Genomic DNA, 19,174 nt, shown 5'->3' with positions numbered 1-19,174 from the left:
AGAAGCCCTTCCAAATCTGTCCCTTTTCATGTCCATCATTTCTGGGAATTTTCATGTCCCAGAACTGTAGACACAACATCCTCTGCACAATATTTCCATGCATTTCACACAAACAAGTGTCTTTGCCAAAGGAAAGCAAACTCATAAAATCTGGAGCTTGAATTCCCTTCTTGCATATAAAGCCAATCTAAGACTATAACCTCAACTCAGCGAAAAGATTGTATACAGCATTTACCCTCATATTATTTTGTGGGTTCCCCCTTTAACTTTCATTTATCTCTTAATCTCATTACCCATTAGGTATTAAATTATTACCAGGGAAGGAAAAAAAACATCAAATTTCTCCTTGATTAATGATAGTTTTCTCTCTAGCTGGAAAATATTACACTTATTTGATTTAGTGAACATTAAATTTAAGTGATTCCACTTGATGACAATATACTGTGTGCACCAATGTAGTAATGTAAAATTGCAGTAACATATAACTTTAGGAAACAATCCCCCATTGTGTGGCTCCCAAATGAATATATATTTACTATCGCTATTAAGAGAAAGGATAAGAGAAACATAAAGTCTTAATTTTTTACTCTTATGCCAAACTAGCAACTTTGATTTATTGAGTGGTAGTCAACAAATCAACTAAATTAGTACAATGAATTTTAGGGGTGGAGGGGCTGCCCTTGAAGACCATACAGAAATGGTCCAAAATGCAATGGCTCAAGAAGTAAGGGAATCATCTTGATTTGTAACACATCCACTGAGAGAAGTAGGCTTCCAATACAATTCAAGGTGATCTTATAAGATCTTTTATAGCTTAAGATCTAGAAATCTTTGAGACTGCCATGCCCATTTGGTGAGATCTGGTGGGGAAGGCTTGTTGTAGGTCACAACCCGTAGGGAATGGTACCATTATGGACCTTAAGGATTACTCTTCCCTATAGCTGACTCCCATACTTACATACTTACTGTTACTTACGTAACAGCCTACTTACTCCTGGAGAGGTATCTCTATCCCTTTCTAGTGTCTTTCTAGGGGGGCTTTGAAAAGGACTTATACAGCTGGATTGCTCTGGATGACACATCCTCAAGTGATTCCTAATAATTGTGTGTGATTACTATGATTGCAATCAGGGTGCTATTATGATATCTATTTTAGTCCTGTTGCTATGACATGACATGTTACACTACACTATGACGTATAAGATGCTCAAAGTCATTATGAATTGCAGCAGCATTAGTAAGCGAGCAATCCAATAAAAATAATAACTGAGGTCCCAGTCTCCCCCACCCCCCGCTTACCCAAATGAACTCTGAGACAATCTAACACATACCTGAGCAGAGAATGCCTTTATATCTTGGACAGGAGAAGTCATCACACTCACAAAAGAGCCCGTAGATCCTGCCAAATTCACTTCTGTAGCACACACAGCGGTGACATGAGCACTCCCCACGGCCACTGCAGATACGTTTCCCTTCAGCTTCTCGGCACATGTTGTGGTACGTGGCCCCACTCTCTCCTTCCTCACATTCACACTTGGCTCCTACATGGCCTGCGTTACAGTCACATAATCCGCACACATGGGTGCCATTTCCACTACATTTACTGCTGTTGTGCTCTATCTGTTTGCTACATCCACATGTGCAGTTGTAAGAAACGGTCACCTCCACAGTGTCCCGAAACCAATCTGGTTTGATAGTGAAGGTGTGTGAGATGCTCTCAGCTGGGCATGTCCGAGCCTCTACTGATATCTCAAAGGAAACCTAAGTAAGAAGTAAGAGTGAAAAGGCATCAGAAACCTGAAAAGTTGCTTATGTGTAGATAGTATCAAAGGCATTATTAGCATAATTGTAACTGGTTAACAGTGCAAAGTAAATACACACACACACACACACACACACAAATAAAGAAGATATATATTTACTGACAAAGAAATAAAGGGAGACTAGTAATGATCTATTTCAAGCTATTTAGCTCTCATCAGCTAGCCATATCCTTCTGAGCAAGCCCAGGTTTGAATCCCAGAAGGTTACGGATAGCTGATGAGAACTAAATAGCTTGAAATAGATCTATACTAGTCTCCCTTTATTTCGTTGTCAGTAAATATAAATTTAACACAAAATAGTTTGTCGTGAAAGCGACTGCCTGTGAGGGCTCCTGGATTGGGGTTGAAAGGTGAAAGGGAAGCAGTATGCTCCCCCCATATTTGGGTAGACCAGGTTGCTCTGATAGGAAAAAAAAACCACTTTTATTTTTTTAAATTAATTTATTTGTGTGTGTGTGTGTGTGTGTGTGTGTGTGTGTCTATACACACACACACACACACACTAGAATAGAATATAGAAGCCTGCATGCTAAGGGATGTGTTGAATTTAAAAATGTATTTTTTTAAAAAATTCCATATTCTGTAAAGACTTATATAGAATATTTTCTTCAAAACAAAAGGAAATTCCTCAGACTTTTAAAATATTTTATTTACTGAGATAGAGGAAAAATACATACGGTCTTTTATAAGTGAGTAGCTGCTTAGTTTTGTAATTGTTAAATGGATTATTCTACCAACAGTATTTAGCTCAATACTATTTAGGGAAGTAAAGACCCCTGGCTTAAACTACAAATAAGTGCTGCCTTTTCTTTTTTCCCTACACAAATACAAATTTGCACACTGCCTGGAGAATGCAGAACTGTTGCTAAAAAAAAAAAAATCAGTGAGAAGCTTGGTTAAAACAAACCCACCATTTACTGCTATAACCTGTCCTTGTCCAATAGAACGAAGAAACCGGCTCGAGCAATTGAAAAGAAAGTACTGCATGCATGTGGGTATAAGCATTATCCCAGGTTTATTCAAAAGCCTGTTTCTAGGCCTTTCTCAAAATGGGCTTTGTTTGACAAAGATGGGGGCAGGGGAGATCTCATTGTTCTTTTGGAGCCCTTGTGATTCTGTGTTTTTCTGGACTGCAGCCTGCTCTATTTCCCCATGCCAAATGGCAACATACAGATGGCACTTGCAACACATTCTGCTACAAATAATACCAACCACGCAATTCCCTGATTTAGAAAAAGAGCACAAAATCAGCCCCCATAACTAGAGAGTACAGGGGATTCCTCCTAATAATTTAATATTAATTATTAAATATTTACAATGCTAAACAATGTGGCCCAGGCTGGCTCGAACCAATAGCCCCCACCTGCAATTCCTTGAGATCTTGAGACAACCGTAGAAGAACGTCAGGGGAGTAATTTCCCCATCGAACAGAGAAAAAAATACATAGCAAAAAGTCCAAGAGAAAAAGACCATCCAAAAAATTACAACGGACACGAGATTCCCCATCACCACCGCCGCCACTGAATTACTGTAAAATAATGTTACAATGGCCAGCTTCTTCTTCTTTAAAGATCATTGAAAATACCCAACTTTTCCCAAACTGAAAAATGGAGCAAACTCACCGTGTCTCCTATCTGAAGATCTCCACATTTCCTGACTCCAGGATATGATGAACCATCTTGACATGTGGCTGTGAAAGCCAGGTTAATGTCATCAGGACTATCCCAGACAGTTAACTCTACTTTTGATCTAATACTCTAGAAAAGAAAGATTAATTAATTGAACTGATTTTTAAAGCACATCTATCATTTTGTGAACATAAAGCTGTTTGGATTTCTAGTACTTATTCATGATTAAGTAAAAGCGTATAAACATTGTAAATTAACAAAGAAGTTTTTCTCTCTTCCTAATTAAAACAGATGAGCTGTTTTCTGAGAATTTATTTTGGGAAGAGAATATGGTTTTCAGCTATTCAGAAGCTTACTCAGTATGAAAATATTAGTCACTTTTTTTCTTCATGAAGGCACCATATCAAGGGAAAGTTGCAATGTTTAACATAATTTTCATAAAATTTAGAGCATACAAGTTCTATTTTCAATATTATGCAGCTATGAAGCATCTCCTCCACATAACTTCTACACAAGGTTAATCAAAATAAATTGAATACATCTACTATGATAAAAATCTGCTAAAATTGTCTAGACTAAAGAATCTCAGAGAATCCTCCATTATTCTGGGGGAATGTCTACGCAGGGGTGTCAAACTGGCGGTCCACAGGCCGGATGTGTCACATGCAGGCCATGCCCACCCCAGCTCCACAAATGGGGAAAATGTTATGAAATGTCACAGCAATGAGACATGGTGAGTTTGACACCCATGGTCTACAGTATCAAATAAAGCTGGGAATGCTGTCAGAACCCTGGTTGTTCTGTAGACTGTAGAGCTATGAACCAGATGACAAGACACAATTGTTTATATAAATTGGATTCAGTCACATAGAATCCTGATATCTGAAATGCTTGGCTCAAAGAAATGCTAGAGAAAATGGCTAGATTAATGCTGGAAAACAAGAAGAACTCAAACATAGATATGGTGGTTTATTCCATGACAATGAAGAAACAGTTCTTCTCTACTGTCATTTCATCAGTAATTTCAAGCAATTAAAATTCTAAGGGCAGCCAAATCAACTTGGCCTCTGCATTTTAAGTGATTTGAAAGTGCAGCTCATTATCCTGTTTTTATAGTCAATTGGAAAATAGGGACAAGTTATTTGGAAAGGTGAAGCCAACTATTTGGCTAATAAAAGCTGCCAGAATGAGATTGGCTAATTAATACAGATTAATAAAGTAATTCTTATTAATGGTAAGGCCATATGTTTGTGGTTTACAGGAAGCTATTTAAGGGGAAATGTAATAAACCAATCAATTAATTTATTCTCACTCCCTCTTTGCCAGTGTTCCTTTCCTGAGTAAAGTCCCAAAATCAGAGGTGGGTTTCAGCAGGTTCTGACTAGTTCTGGAGAGCCAGTAGTGGAAATTTTGAGGAGTTTGGAGAACCGGTAGTAAAAATTCTGACTGGCCCTGCCTCCATCTATTCTCTGCCTCCTAAGTCCCAGCTGATCGGGGGGAAATGGGGATTTTGCAGTAACCTTCCCCTGGATTGGGGAGGGAATGGAGATTTTACAGTATCCTTCCCATGTCATGCCCACCAAGCCACGCCCACCAAGCCATGTCACGCCCACCAAGCCACGCCCACAGAACCGGTAGTTAAAAAATCTGAAACCCACCACTGCCCAAAATGTACATCAGCAAATCAATTCAAGATTTCTTGCATAATGTAGTTATTTGAATCTACTACGTATAGACATGGTTCTGTAGCAGAAATCATTGGAGGCAGGCATCTTGATAGAAGCTGGGAAGTATGATCCAAAAATATTTTTTTACTGGACTCTCTTGTAACCTTTCATAGCATTACCCATGTATCAGGTGCAAGCAACCAGATCCACACATGAAAGATTCAAGCTGACTACTTAACTGTATTTCATCTATAGTATAAAAATTACCTCAGACTGCTTGCCTTAGGAAGAGATAAAGTTCTATGGAACTGTGGGGAGGGATGGCTGCCAGGCATTCATTTGTGTGTTTGTTTGTTTCCCATTTCTGAATTGCCCATCTCCCTTAAAGAGGGACTCTAAGGGATGTACAATAAAGTATGACTAAAGCCGCTATGCAAGGATTCAAGGCTAGTTCCCTGCTTGACCCATTTCCCTGCCTGACTTGGAGCTTCCCAACACTACGGAATTATTCTGGGACATTGGCCGTTTAGATCTGGCAGCCATATTCTAATTCTATTAGACTGGAAATGTTACTTTCTTTATTGGTCATTATCTATAATGATAAGGGACCCCATATCAATAGTACATATGTTGGTCTTATTGCTGTTACTGCTGTTGCTCTATCAAGATGAGATAACTTTGGCTTCCCAAGCCATAGCAGCTGCAGAGCTTTAGATGTTAACTGTATGAAAACTCAATACTGCTATTCTAGCATTCATGAATGGAAAGGAAGTAATAAACTTTCTGGCATAACACTTATCTGTCTTAAAACAATGTAGAGAAAGCATTCCAAAACAAGACAAGCAATGAGTAGGCAGTAAAAATTCAAACCCCACTATGCAGTTACCACTGCTACTGTAGCAGGTTATTCCGATATATATTCAGCACTCCCTAATGTCATAAAATGGTACCCCATCATCATTTAAAAAAAAAAAAAGTATTCAAAGCATCATGAGTGTGATAAACACAATTAATGGAACAAGTACAAGCTATTACAACCACAGAAAGAATAGTGTTATTTGTCATCACTGTTTTCTGGTTTTAGTCCTTCCAAAGTAAACAATTTAAATAGCTGATTTAGCAGCACCACACAATGTTAAGAACACACAAGGTTTGAGAAGGCCCAACCTAAAATATCTCTTTAACCAGTGAAAGGTTGGATGAAATCATAAAAACTTTGAATTATCAAATGAACTGGGAATTGTTTTGTTGAACATCAGAGAGATACACTAATCTTTTCTTAGGAAAACTAAATGGGGGGCACAGCCAAGAATGAGCAAGGCTAAGTTAATGAAGAATGTGTGAAGTATGAAGAAACAAATGATCTGTCTAGAGGAATTGCATACAAAATAGAGATAATCAGTAATAGTAGGAATTATAAGTGGGTTTTTTTATAGTCTCTCGTTGTCTAGTTTTTTACTGTCTGGATCAGGGGTCTCCAACCTTGGTCCCTTTAAGACTTGTGGACTTCAACTCCCAGAGTCCCTCAGCCAGCAAAGCTGGCTGAGGAACTCTGGGAGTTGAAGTCCACAAGTCTTAAAGGGACCAAGGTTGGAGACCCCTGGTCTGGATGACATTCTCAAATTCTTTAGTCTTTCTTCATTATTAGAACCTAGCTGCTAATTCAAAAATTGTCATAATAACATTGCTTCAGATTAATTTCTACCTGGTTGAAAACTGCCATTTGTGGTTATGATTGCCACCCAAACCAGTTTATGCAAAATTGGACTTTTAAAATAAATATAATTAAACTAATCTAGCATCAAGGTAGAATTGTGGGAACCTTCCTGTAATTATTGCATACACATATACTTAAAGGAAGGCAAAAACAGAGATAACCTGGTTGGTACCTCTTAACAAGTTGAGAATTTAAAAACCCAGTCCGGTGCCAACTACTGGCTCACAGTATGTTTTTATGCAGCATGGAAGTTTATTAAAAAAATAGATTGCTTTGTGATGCACATGTGGTCATTAGATTACAGTCTTTGAATGAATCTAAATTCTATTACCACGAAAACTCTCATGTCTGTTTTTTTACAACCTTTAGTTGGACAAAATTAGAAGGTATATAGTGTCACAACTATTGAACTAAGGTAACTCCAATGGGCTAACTTTACAAAAATGCCAGGATGCTTGACTCCTGTGACAATGAAAGCCATTTCAAAAGGTCTAGACTATGTACAACAATACAAAATGATACTAGAACATATTTAGTCAGTATTCTAAGCAAGTGCCAGGTAAAAATCAAAGAAAAAAATAGAGCTCAATAATTTATTTATGTTTAAATCCTTTATTACTTCACTTGGGATGTTAATGATTCTATATTTTAAATAATGTAAACATCTCACTTGGGTCTTTGCGATCTGGGTAGCCATAAATGACTTTATATGTGAATGCTGGGCAACTGTACATTCTAATACATCTCAAAGCGGGGCAATATTTCAACTGAGAATTTAAGAGAAAAGATACGCAAGAGAAAATGCATAAGAGCTTTCTAGAATTTTGTTCAAGGGGCGGGGGGAAATCTACCACTGGCTATATTCTGATACAAATGACTTGAGATATGATGAGAGAATAATATCAGGTTTGGAAGACTGAATCTAAAAAAGCAGGAGATTAAAAGAATCCCATGAAGTGTGTAATTGACAAGAACAAATAAAAGAAATATAACATATACCTTATACAGAAAGCTGATTAACTCTACTCTCTCTCAAAAGCAATATGTGATTTCGTACACACACGCACACACACAGTCAAGTTAATTCCACAAATCAAGTTTGAAAAAGACATGCAAATGAAGAGTACACAAATGGTAAAGAATGAAATATAATCTTTCTAAATATGCGTTACATTGATCATTCACAGTTGAATTAAAAATATGAAACTTACATTGTAGGCTTTGACTATAAGCTGGATGATATTTCGGGAGTCTTGATACAAAATCTCTACCGTTGTTCCAGGAATTAGGGCCGTGAGATTCTTTTTAAAACAGAGCATACAAGAAAATTGAAATCTGAACCAAAAAACCCTCCAAGTGCTCAAAAGTTCATACATTTTAATAGTTCTTTCAGTCTTTTTCATGTTAATTGTGACGAGAAGAATGAGTAATTACTTGGTAGACATTAACTTTTATGTAATATAATTAAGTAATAATAATATAATATATAATATAATAGCAGATTGAGTTATACAGAGTCCAGAAGGATTAAATCCACAGCTATTTTTGATGTTATTGTGATCAACATTTGTCTATTTGCTTTAGAAAACTTACGTTCTTTGAAGGAAAGCTTCAGCCCGAAATTAATAAAAGAGTCAAATAGGAAAAGAAGGGGCTATACGAGCAGTTAAATTTCACCCAGTTAGTTCTGGTTGTAAAACCCAATCATAATGAAATCCAAAAAGCATCTCAAATGCTTTTTAATTCAAAGCTGCTATTCCTCTCAAAAACAAGCCTTTTCACAGTTTCAAGAAAAAAAAATCTGGCACTTTGACAAATGTTCTAAACAAGACATTGCTTGATTTAGCATTCACCTTATAAAGCATATAGTGATTTTTGGTCACTGCAAAAATTACATGAATGTTGTTCTCAGCTAATTTTTCTCCAAGAAGTGCAAGTGAAGGATAATCCTAAAAGGGAAAAGGAAAGCAAAGTAAGATAATGATAATGTAACATTATTTATTATGCAGCTTTTAGCCCACAAATCTGTAGATTATCTTTATTACATTGAACTGAATGAGATTTACTTATGAATAGACTTTAAAAGTCTTCCACTGTATGCAGTCAAGAATTCTTTTCGGTTATAAAATTATTCTGTAATCATTTGCCAAATGCCTGAACTCAACTATGAATATGAACCAAAATATGTTCTCTTCTATCAGCAAAGAAAAGAATTTATCATCACCTGTGAAATTACGGCACTGTTGGAATAGGTTACAAATATACTTCTATTTATGAACTGTCAAATAGATAGGATATCATATCTATAGTAATTTGTGCTTACAATATTGGGCCAGTCACTCCCTCTCAGCCCAACTCACCTTACGGGGTGGTTGTTGTGGAGAAAATAGGAGGAAGAAGGAGCATTAGCTATGTTCACCACCTTGAGTTGTTTATAAAAAATAATAGTAATAAACCAGGGAAATAAATGAATGAATAAATGAACAAACAAACAAGCAACGTGCAAGACTTTGGCCGGAATATTTGGGAACAGACATTCCAAGTATTGTGGTGCTAAAGGATGAAAGAGTTTATAAACTACAGTAACACCATACTTTGAACTGCATTTGGCAATGAACAGTGACATGATAATCACTGTTCTTGATAATCTAGTCTTGCTGCCTAATTTTTTATAAAGTAAAAATTCCCAAGCTGAATTTTCTTCTAAAAGTAGATTTACAAAGAATTGTAGGAATGTTAGCGGAATCTATAAAACATGGTATTCAGGCATAGATTATTAAAGTTAGGCCATCTTTATTTAGGTGGGGTCATATAAACCCAAGTTGGTAGAAGGTGTTCCACATTGTGGAGGACAAAAGCATTTCAGTGTACATAAGAATGTAGCTCTTTAAAGAGAGATCAACCTCTAAATAACTATCATTTCTCTGCATGCTAACATTTCTCTAGCAATTTTTCAGAGAAGTTTATCCATACCTTTCTTCAGAAAGCAAACTGATGTTCTCCTAAGCCTTACCTGCCATACATTTGGGCACCAGCTTTTCACTGCATTTCCAGGCTAGTATATTAATTACAGCAATGGTCAACCAAGATGTATATTTGTTTTGTTTACTTGGGAAACAAAGGATGGTTCTGTTCTAGCGCTCCGGGCGGCTGTTATAGGACAACCAGTCAGAAAAGCTTTCCAGCAGGAGAGGAGGGGCACATTACAGGCTCATTAAAGGGCCAAAAAATAAGTTTGAGTTGGCATTTTGCTTGGCCTACAGAAAGAAGGCCACGGTTATGGAAAACAAAGCAGTACTTCATTCATTCAGCGTGCTTCATGCTGAAGCACTCTCTGTTAATGTTTCATCGGGAGCTATTTGTCCTTTGAAATTATTATTACTAATTTGTCAATGAGTATATTTATATTGTCATGATCTGAAATAACTGAGGCTGATATAAACTATTGCATAATTAAACCGTGTTAATTTAGAAATCAAAATCCCTCTCAGTCAAGCTTGATTTTGGGTAACTAGCCATATCTACCCACAGTGGTGGCTGGGGAATTCTGGGAATTGAAGTCCACACATCCTGATGCTGCTGAGACTGAGAAATATTAGTCTAATTATAATCATGGATCTCCTAGTAGTCTTTCATCCAAGCACCGAGCGGCTTCAACTTCTCTTAGCTTTTCCGAGATCAGTCAAGATTTGAAAATGTGATTTTGCATCTAAAGCAGGCATATTAACTTGCATTAATCATAAAATAATAAGCATTGTTTGGAGTATCGTAATATCCTTTCCAACACCGAAAAAAAAAACCTATCGTGGGAAACACAGGAATCCAGTGTGCACCGTGCATTTCTATTATGTCCATAAGGACCGAAAAGTTTTTGTGAAATTCAAATATTTAAAATATCAATCCAAGACAATTTTTAAATCCATTTTTAAAAAAAAAAAAAAAACAGCACTACATTTTAGAGAGTATAACTAGGTAGACGGAAACATATTTTGGGTCATGAATATGTGTCCAAGCTCTGCAATGGACAAATGCATACTGAAGTAAACAGCAATTCTGAAACATCTTAGTAAAAGGGGAAAAGAAAGAATATCCAGCTGTGCATTCTCACCAGCTGATTGGATGCTGTGTATTCGTTGGCCTCATTCAAGTGACACAGCCCATCATGTGGTTGCACTAAACCACCCAGCTTTCCATCAAGCGCAATGTGTGGGACATCATCAGTAGTGAAGACCAGCAAGTGCGAAGCCTCCTTCCGCCACCCAATCTCTTTCTGCATGAAAATAAAGGTAAGAAATAGAAGTTCTGTCACACTCTTTAAAAACCTGTACAGAAAAGGGAATATAAGTAAACAACCCCACCTCCTCCTCCACAGCAAGATCAAAATAGGTTATAAAAACCAAGTCTTTAAATTCTGCAATCAGAAAATCTGCACTGAAATAAAAAGGGACAATACCAAACAAGTAAATTCATTTGCAGGTCATGATTTTGAAACACTTTTGAAAGGACCAATAGCTCAATCTAATGATGCCCAGCATACCATTGCTACAAAAGAGGTTGACTATATTTCAAGAGTTCAATTCAGTGAAACCATGAATGGTCTTCTTTTGCTCTTACACTAAGGATCTCCCAACTTAGCAAATTTAAGACTTGTGGACTTCAACTCCCAGAATACCCCAGCCAAAATGAGGAATTCAGGGAGTTGAAGTCCACAAGTCCTAAAGCTGCCAAGTTTAAAAACCCCTGTGTTAGACCTGATCAGAGCAGCATGCCGGGGTGAAATCCAGCAGATTTTGACAGGTTCTGGAGAACTGGTAGCGGAAACTTTGAGTTGTTCGGAGAACCAGCAAATACCACCTCTGGCTGGCCTCAGAGTGGGTGGGAATGAAGATTTTGCACTCTCCTTTCCCTGGAGTGGGGTGGGAATGGAGATTTTGCAGTATCCTTTCCCTGTCATGCCCACCAAGCCACGCCCACCAATTCACACCATGCCCACCAAGCTACGCCCACAGAACTGGTAATTTAAAAAATTGGATTTCACCACTGCGGAGCATGCCCAATGCCTGCACAGTGGGAATAATCCATGGTGGGATTTTTATCCTGTATTAGTAGAGCCCAGAATTTTTTTTAAACAGCCTAATGTCTCTTCTAAATAAACTACAGAATGTTCATCAAACAAAATGCCACAATGGATGTGAGACTGACAGAAAAAAAAGGAAGCATGGTGTGCAAGAATTAGCCAACAATATTGTGTTAACCAGTGGTGGGATTCAAGTAATTTAACAACCAGTTCTCTGCCCTAATGATTTCCTCCAATAACCAGTTTGCCAAACTGCTCAGAAAGTTAACAACCGGTTCTCCCGAAGTGGTGCGAACTGGCTGAATCCCACCACTGGTGTTAACCCAGGATAGAGAATAATGTCTCTCCAAATGTTGTTAAGCTACACCTCTCAGCACTTCAGCTAAAATGGGGAGAAATAAAGAAGGCTGGGAACTGTAGTTCAGCAACAATCGGTGAACCAAAGTTCCTACTCTGGAATAGAACAAAAAACAGTCTGGAATAACTTTTGGCCAGTATTTTTCAACGGGGCTGTTGATTGAGAGCCAGAATGTTTATTTTGAAGTTAATATGGGCTGAACATATGGGAAATAAATGCTCAGCCTATATTTTCATTGGCCACTCGCAGACTGAAACCGCAGTAGATGTTAAACTATTACTGATCCCACCCAGTTCTGGAACAAGAACCGAGTATTTTATATCTATACTTGGCAATTTTCTGGAGAGCGATATAAATGTGAAGAGAATATCAAAAAGAGGCATGAAAAATATTATTAGTAGAAAGTGCAAAAAGAGAGTTTAGTCTTTAGTTTCTCCTAAAAAAATCATTTCCAAGAAAGTGATGGATATGTTATCATCTGATTTCCCAAGCAGCAGTTTAAATTCTAACGGTCATTTTGCCAGCCAAGGAATCTCTGCCGAGCCAGCTAACAAGAGACAACTGTTCCTGAGCATTTCAGAAGCAGACTCTGTTTTCGTCAGTGCAGAAGTTTTTAAAAAAATACATGAAGGAAGAGCAGGCAATAGAAACAAAAGCACAGTCAAAGACATCCAACAGGTCCTTCACAATTAAGTCCCAATGCTACATAGCTCAGCAAAATGCAAAGGCAGAAAGAATGCCCATTTTATCAAAACCATTATGCAAAATGCAACCACTGTTTGAAGAAAGAGGCACGAAGAATAACTGGTACCCGGTGCATGTTGCTTTTCTTTCATTTATTCATTTGATTGATTGATGAGCTGTGGTGGTGCAGTGGTTAGAGTGCAGTACTGCAGGTTACTTCTGCTGACTGCTGGCTCCCTGTAATTTGGCAGTTCAAATCTCACCAGGCTCAAGGTTGACATAGCCTTCCATCCTTCCGAAGTAGGTAAAATGAGGACCCAAATTGTTGTGGGCAATATGCTGACTCTGTAAAACTGCTTAGAGAGGGCTGTAAAGCACCTTAAAGCAGTATATAAGTTTAGATGGTATTGCTATTGCTACAAAGGAAATCACATGTCTAAGTGCTATTGCTATTGCTAATGCTATTGCTATTGATTGATGTAGCTGCATAACTCATGTATGACTCTAGGCAGCCTACAATGGAATAGATAAAAAGAACAGAATTCATAATATGAGATAAAAAATAAAAACGTAGGAGCAGAGCTTCATAAATGACAAAGCTAAGACATGGTTTGTATCACACTCCTGACGCCCAAAGCCCCAAACCAAATTTTTAGGGCCTTAATAAAGGCCAGTATGGTTGGGTCCACCTTAATTTCAGATGAAATTATCTTCCATAGGGTGGGTGCCATGGCAGAAAAATTCCTTCTTTCAGGCCCTGCCAGCTATTATTCCTTAGCTAACAGCAGTTGGAGCATGTCCCTCCTGCAAGATGGGATGGGTAAAAACAATTGTATTTCAAACACAGAGAGATATTAAGAAGGGAAAACAGCAGTACAGAGGAAAAAAGATATTTCCTCATACCGTACAACTAAAATGACATGGAAAAGCAACTTAGTGCAACTATTCCTTAGTAAAATGTACTTATACCATAACACAAATATAATAAGAATTCTTGCACCAATTTCTAAAACGAAACCATGTCCATGTATCAATTTCCATTGCTAATAGTGCTGGTAACCAGCATGCCATGCAAAATTGCTTTCAATGATTATTCCCACAGAGGCTCAAATTACTTACTTCGCACACAGCAGCTTGCAAGATTGCATCTAAGCCCCCTTCTGGAGCATCTCTGTTACGGGAAACTTTCTGTTTCTGAACTTCTTCATTGAATCTATCTATTTCATCCGTGAGGGATAAAAGATGGCGAAACCCAAAGGATGGGACACAATTTGGGAACAATTTATATCTAAAAAAAGAAAGAAAGAATACACATTATTTTTGATATTAGTACAAAAACATCATAACATCTCATACATCCCTCATCAAAGCTGCTGTAAAACAGAAATTTAGATATATCTTACTCTTTTAAAAAATACAGATTCTGACTCATGGGGAACAGAATCTTTTTAAAGAATTGTTCAACATTATGGATGGATGAGAACTTCCGTATATGAGGAGGTTTCTAAAGATAAAATAACCCATGCGACTAGAACCACTGAAATGACACCATATTCTCTAAAACTAAAAAACAATTGCACAGAGCTAGCAACAGGTAGAAAGAAAGAAATTTTAACACCATTTCATGGCTAGACTGGTTACCTATTCCTACCAAAATAGTAATTTTACAAAAGAAATTTTGTTAATCTCAACGTCCTGCAGCTTTTTGGAGAAGTCTAGTTAGAGACAGCTGCAGAGAATGAAAACACTGTCCTTTATTTTTAAAAGAACCACACTTTTCCTGTCTCCTTCAAAGAATGTAGCTGTGGTCATCCGATTGTCTATGTTCCCAAATGTCCTGCCTCACTTGTGGATGGATATAGATGGATTCTGACAGAGTTGAGGGATGAAATATCTTAGATTCTCCCAGCCATCAAAGGAATTATATTCACAATAATAATAATAATAGATATTAAAATTTTACCTTAGGAATTTAACTATTTCAAATGCTATATGAGGAATAGTATGATTGACTATTGAATTAAATAATTACTTGGGACAGAAACTTCAACCTAAATAGGCCCAGAAGATTAATGCACCATTTCAGTAAATAAAATTAAATGAACTTGTCTTTTGTAATCTTATATAAGCTACTGTCCCCAGCCTCTACATGAATGCAATATGCCCAGTGAAAATAGTTTGGTTTTTGTGTATGCTCATAATGTATTTGCTAACAAGATTCCAACCTTCCTTCTTTGTGATGATCAGAATAATATAAATGTTGTGAATAGATTACAAGGTTCAGGATCATTAGCTGGATCATTACAGTAAGCAATGTTTGAGTCACCCTTCTTTTACATAAAGCTTTACAATTTGAAAAATGCTGAGGTCTACTAATAGTAGTTTGAGTGAACCTAGTTCTCCATTTGAAAAGCAAAACCGAAAAATAATGATTTTTTTTAAAAAAAATCATCGTGCATCACCAATTTTACACCATAAAAAATTGTTTTGCATTAATCTTCCTTTCTCTTACAAATAGGCACAGGAGTCCTCAGACGTTCCACAAGACTGTAATTCTGAATCTTTAGCACAGAATCTGCATAAGAAAATCTGGCAACTCTAAGCAATACAGAACCTGTTTGAGTGCTGTACTAATAATATAATATGAAGGTGCTGATTCAGCCAGTTAAGCAAGATTCCACTATAAAGAAACGGTGACTTGCTCTTCAAAGCATGCCAGAAGCCAGTCCCCACCCAAGCATATACAAAACTGTTATGGGTTAAACATCAAAGTCACAGTCTTTTAAAACATTGCTTAAGTATCACCCTTTCGTGATGCATCCTAGGAGATGCTACAAAACATTAAAGCTTTTCTTCCTGTTAGTCTAACCCAGGGGTGTCATACTCGATTTCATTGAGGGCCACATCAGGGTTGTGTTTGACCTCAGGGGGGCGTGGCCAAGGGGCATGGCCAGCTCATCGTCTCTCATGTCGGGGGCACCTGAGGTGGACAAGTGCTAAGGCAGGACTTCACTCAGACCCTTCCTCACTACCATTATAATCTCCTTCCTTCCTTCCTTCCTTCCTTCCTTCCTTCCTTCCTTCCCTCCCTCCCTCCCTCCCTTCTTTTTCTTTCCCTCTTCATTCTCCTTTCTCCTTCCTTCCTTCCTTCTTTCCTTCCTTCCTTCCTTCCTTCCTTCCTTCCTTCCTTCCTTCCTTCCCCCTTTCCTTATTTTTCCTTCCTGCTCTCTTCCCATCCTTCCTTCTTTTTCTTTGTCTTTTTTTCTTTCCCTTTCTCCTTTCCTGTCCCTTCTTGCATGCTCAAATGCAAAAGGGGAGACATTTCTCCTTTTGTTTTGTTTTTAATTTGTTTTGGTCCACATGCGGCTCCCCCAAGCTCTGTTTTCACTGGTAGAGAGTTGCAGGAGGCAGAGGCCCAGTGGGCCAATCCTTTGCTGTTTCCAGGGCAGCCCCATGGGCCAGGTCTAAGCATACTGTGGCCAGGATCCGGCCCATGGGCCTTGCGTTTGACACCCCTGGTATAACTCAAAACATTTAAAGCTCCAGGTAAAGCAAGAAATCTTCATTTGTGCCTATCAAAACAGAGGTAGAAAATGATACATGAAACTATGGAAGCCATTTCAGAACAAGAGCCAGAACACTTCCCAGGCAACAAAATACAAGAACAAGGAGGAATAATTTTCTCCTGTTTCACAATGCTCAATGCCTGTTATTTAAGGCAAGGAGCATCCACTGGTAGGGCCAGTCATACCTTGAATTAATACAGAGGGCCCCATTCAAAACACCAGGAATAATTGTGATCTCCTACAAACTGCTAAGGGTGCTATTGTTATTGAAGTACTTTCACCAAAACACAATGTTCAAAGAAATATTTAGCATGTTGTTTTGATAAATTCAAGGCTTTCTGACTTTTTTTTAAAGAGCTGGCTAGCCACTGTAGAAATAGAAACAAATAGGTCACACTAAACTATTCCAGAAGCAAGTTTTAAATATAACTTGGCCAAATGAAAATCTGATTTTTGCAGAAGCCTAAGAAGGAGGAGCTTTGAGTGTCTCAGACAACAACATTTTTTGAGTCAGCGTCTCTTATTTCTGAACTTCGTGGGGCTTTGCCAAGAAAAGCCTTTGGCAGGGTGCCAAAGAAGACAAAGGTTTGTGATAAGGCCAAAGGACTTTGCCTGAAGGACTTGTTTTGGAATTAATTTGGACTAAGCTGAGAATGAGCTGCTCTAATAAAATATGTTTGTTTAGGACTGCTTGAGTCTGGTAATAACTACTTAGGCCTAGGTCACAACACTTCCCTGTAAACTGGTTTCTAATATGTAAGACATAAGCCAGCCTCTTTTATTGCAAGGATGTTTGCTTGTAATATAATTATCTAAACTTCCAAAACAGTTGTTATATATGATCATTATAGGTTGTTCCATCTGGCACAGATGGAAACATACAGGCATACTGTATTGCTCTTCAACGATACTGAGCCGAAGAAATGGTAGAATCTGGTTTCTTCTATAGCTGTGTGCATCAGCGTTCAAAGAGGATGAGCAGTACTTAATAACTACTGATTTGAGTGACACAAAGCAACCTTCCATGCAAAAAACTTCATATCTAGAGCCAAGTATTCATTTGTTGCCCATTTAATTTCAGCAATGAGGCAGTGTCCCTTATGCCCAACCTTATTTAAAAGTGGATAAAACCTCTTTGTTATAAATAGTAAGAATCCCTGGCAAGCGAATGCTTCAAAAATGCAGCAGAACTGATCCATGGGTCTACAACTAGGGCTGAAGTCTTAAACATGCTTTCTTAAGCATAAATCCTTTCAAATATACTAAGCTTACATCGCAGGACTGAGAAATTATTTTCTTAACTGGCTGCAGATCCTAAAAGCAACTATTCTTGCTGATGGTATAAGAATCTTTAAAGAGAGAGAGAGAATGTTAAAGCTTACATTAAAAAGACATACGTAAATGGTTCTTAGTGAACCATTTCTCAGTTTAAGTTGATGAGTTCAGGATTATTTGCCTTTTTCCCCTCAAATATTTCCTTCTTCAGAACCAACATTGCTGTAGAGTTTCAGTTTTGGATGTGGAGTAGATAAATGATAGGTTTGCAAACTAAATGAATAGACATTAAGCAATTAACAGCAAAAGTAAGGTACTGTGGACATATCTATAAATAGGTATACTTCCACCTATGGGTTTGGCCAACATCTGTAAGTCTTCATCGAAGACAATAATGGAGTACATAAGGTACTGGTAGAGACATGAGGCATACTTCAAAAGCAAGATGAGTGACAGAAGCTTGAAGGATGTGACCAATTTTGCATGTCCTTATAGTAATCTCCCTTTAATATCAACAGCTTTACCTGTTGTCCCAGTAATATTAGAATACCAGTGTTCATGGATCAAAGGACCTAGGAGATGTGTTACACAGTCTTCAACTTACAACCACAACTGAGTCCAAGATTTCCATTGCTAAACAAGACAGTTGTTCAGTAAGTTTTGTCCCACTTTATGACCTTTCATGCAACAGTTGCCAAGTGAATCACTGCAGTTGTTAAATTAGTACACAGTTGTTAGGTGAATCTGGCTTCTCCATTGACTTTGCTTGTCAGAAAGTTGCAAAATGTGATCAAATGTCCCCAGGATACTACAACTGTCATAAATACACGACAATTGCCAAATGTCTGAATTTTGATCATGTGACCATAGGGATGCTGCAATAGTCATGCATGTGAAAAACATACATGATAAGTCACTTTTTTCAATGCTGTTGTAATTTTGAATGGTCACTAAATGAATGGTTGTAAGTCCATTCCACAAGATTTCCAAAAAAGATTTGTTCCATAATTAGAAATCAATTCATATAGAAATTAAGATTCATACAGAATCTATTCATACAGAATTCATACAGAAATATAGATTTCTGTTAGCATCCCAGGCAGTTTTTAAGAGTTATTTTCTCTTCCAGATTTCAAGCAAATGATCTCATTAGAAATATTTAACTGGCCAGGTTCCAAAGATCCATTCTTTGCCCCATTTCATTGTTCTTTATAAGAACACAGCAAAATAATATTTTTAAGAACACTATGAATCTGATTTCCACTCCCCAACATTTATTTACATTAATGTAATTTTAAAGAGTGAGATCAGTCCAGAAAAGAAAAAAGTATTAATGCCAATATCAATATTCTGAACAGAAAAAAATCCTAGAATTACCA

At 37.5% G+C, this 19,174-nt stretch overlaps 1 protein-coding gene across 1 annotated transcript in view; it reads right to left on the bottom strand.

Moving 5' to 3' along the window:
- ITGB5 (integrin subunit beta 5) overlaps positions 1-19,174 on the bottom strand; it is an 85,696-nt gene that overhangs the window by 34,342 nt on the left and 32,180 nt on the right. Inside the window, exons 5-10 of the mRNA XM_058195105.1 lie at positions 14,074-14,242; positions 10,944-11,105; positions 8,689-8,784; positions 8,047-8,136; positions 3,446-3,580; positions 1,332-1,761 (exon numbers count right to left, since the gene is read on the bottom strand). Coding sequence (XP_058051088.1) covers positions 1,332-1,761; positions 3,446-3,580; positions 8,047-8,136; positions 8,689-8,784; positions 10,944-11,105; positions 14,074-14,242 — 1,082 coding nt within the window. The remainder of the gene's footprint in view (positions 1-1,331; positions 1,762-3,445; positions 3,581-8,046; positions 8,137-8,688; positions 8,785-10,943; positions 11,106-14,073; positions 14,243-19,174) is intronic.

This window comes from Ahaetulla prasina, chromosome 1, assembly GCF_028640845.1.
Source record: "Ahaetulla prasina isolate Xishuangbanna chromosome 1, ASM2864084v1, whole genome shotgun sequence".
Taxonomy (NCBI): Eukaryota; Metazoa; Chordata; class Lepidosauria; order Squamata; family Colubridae; genus Ahaetulla; species Ahaetulla prasina.
This window is presented reverse-complemented; position numbering and strand designations above follow the sequence as displayed.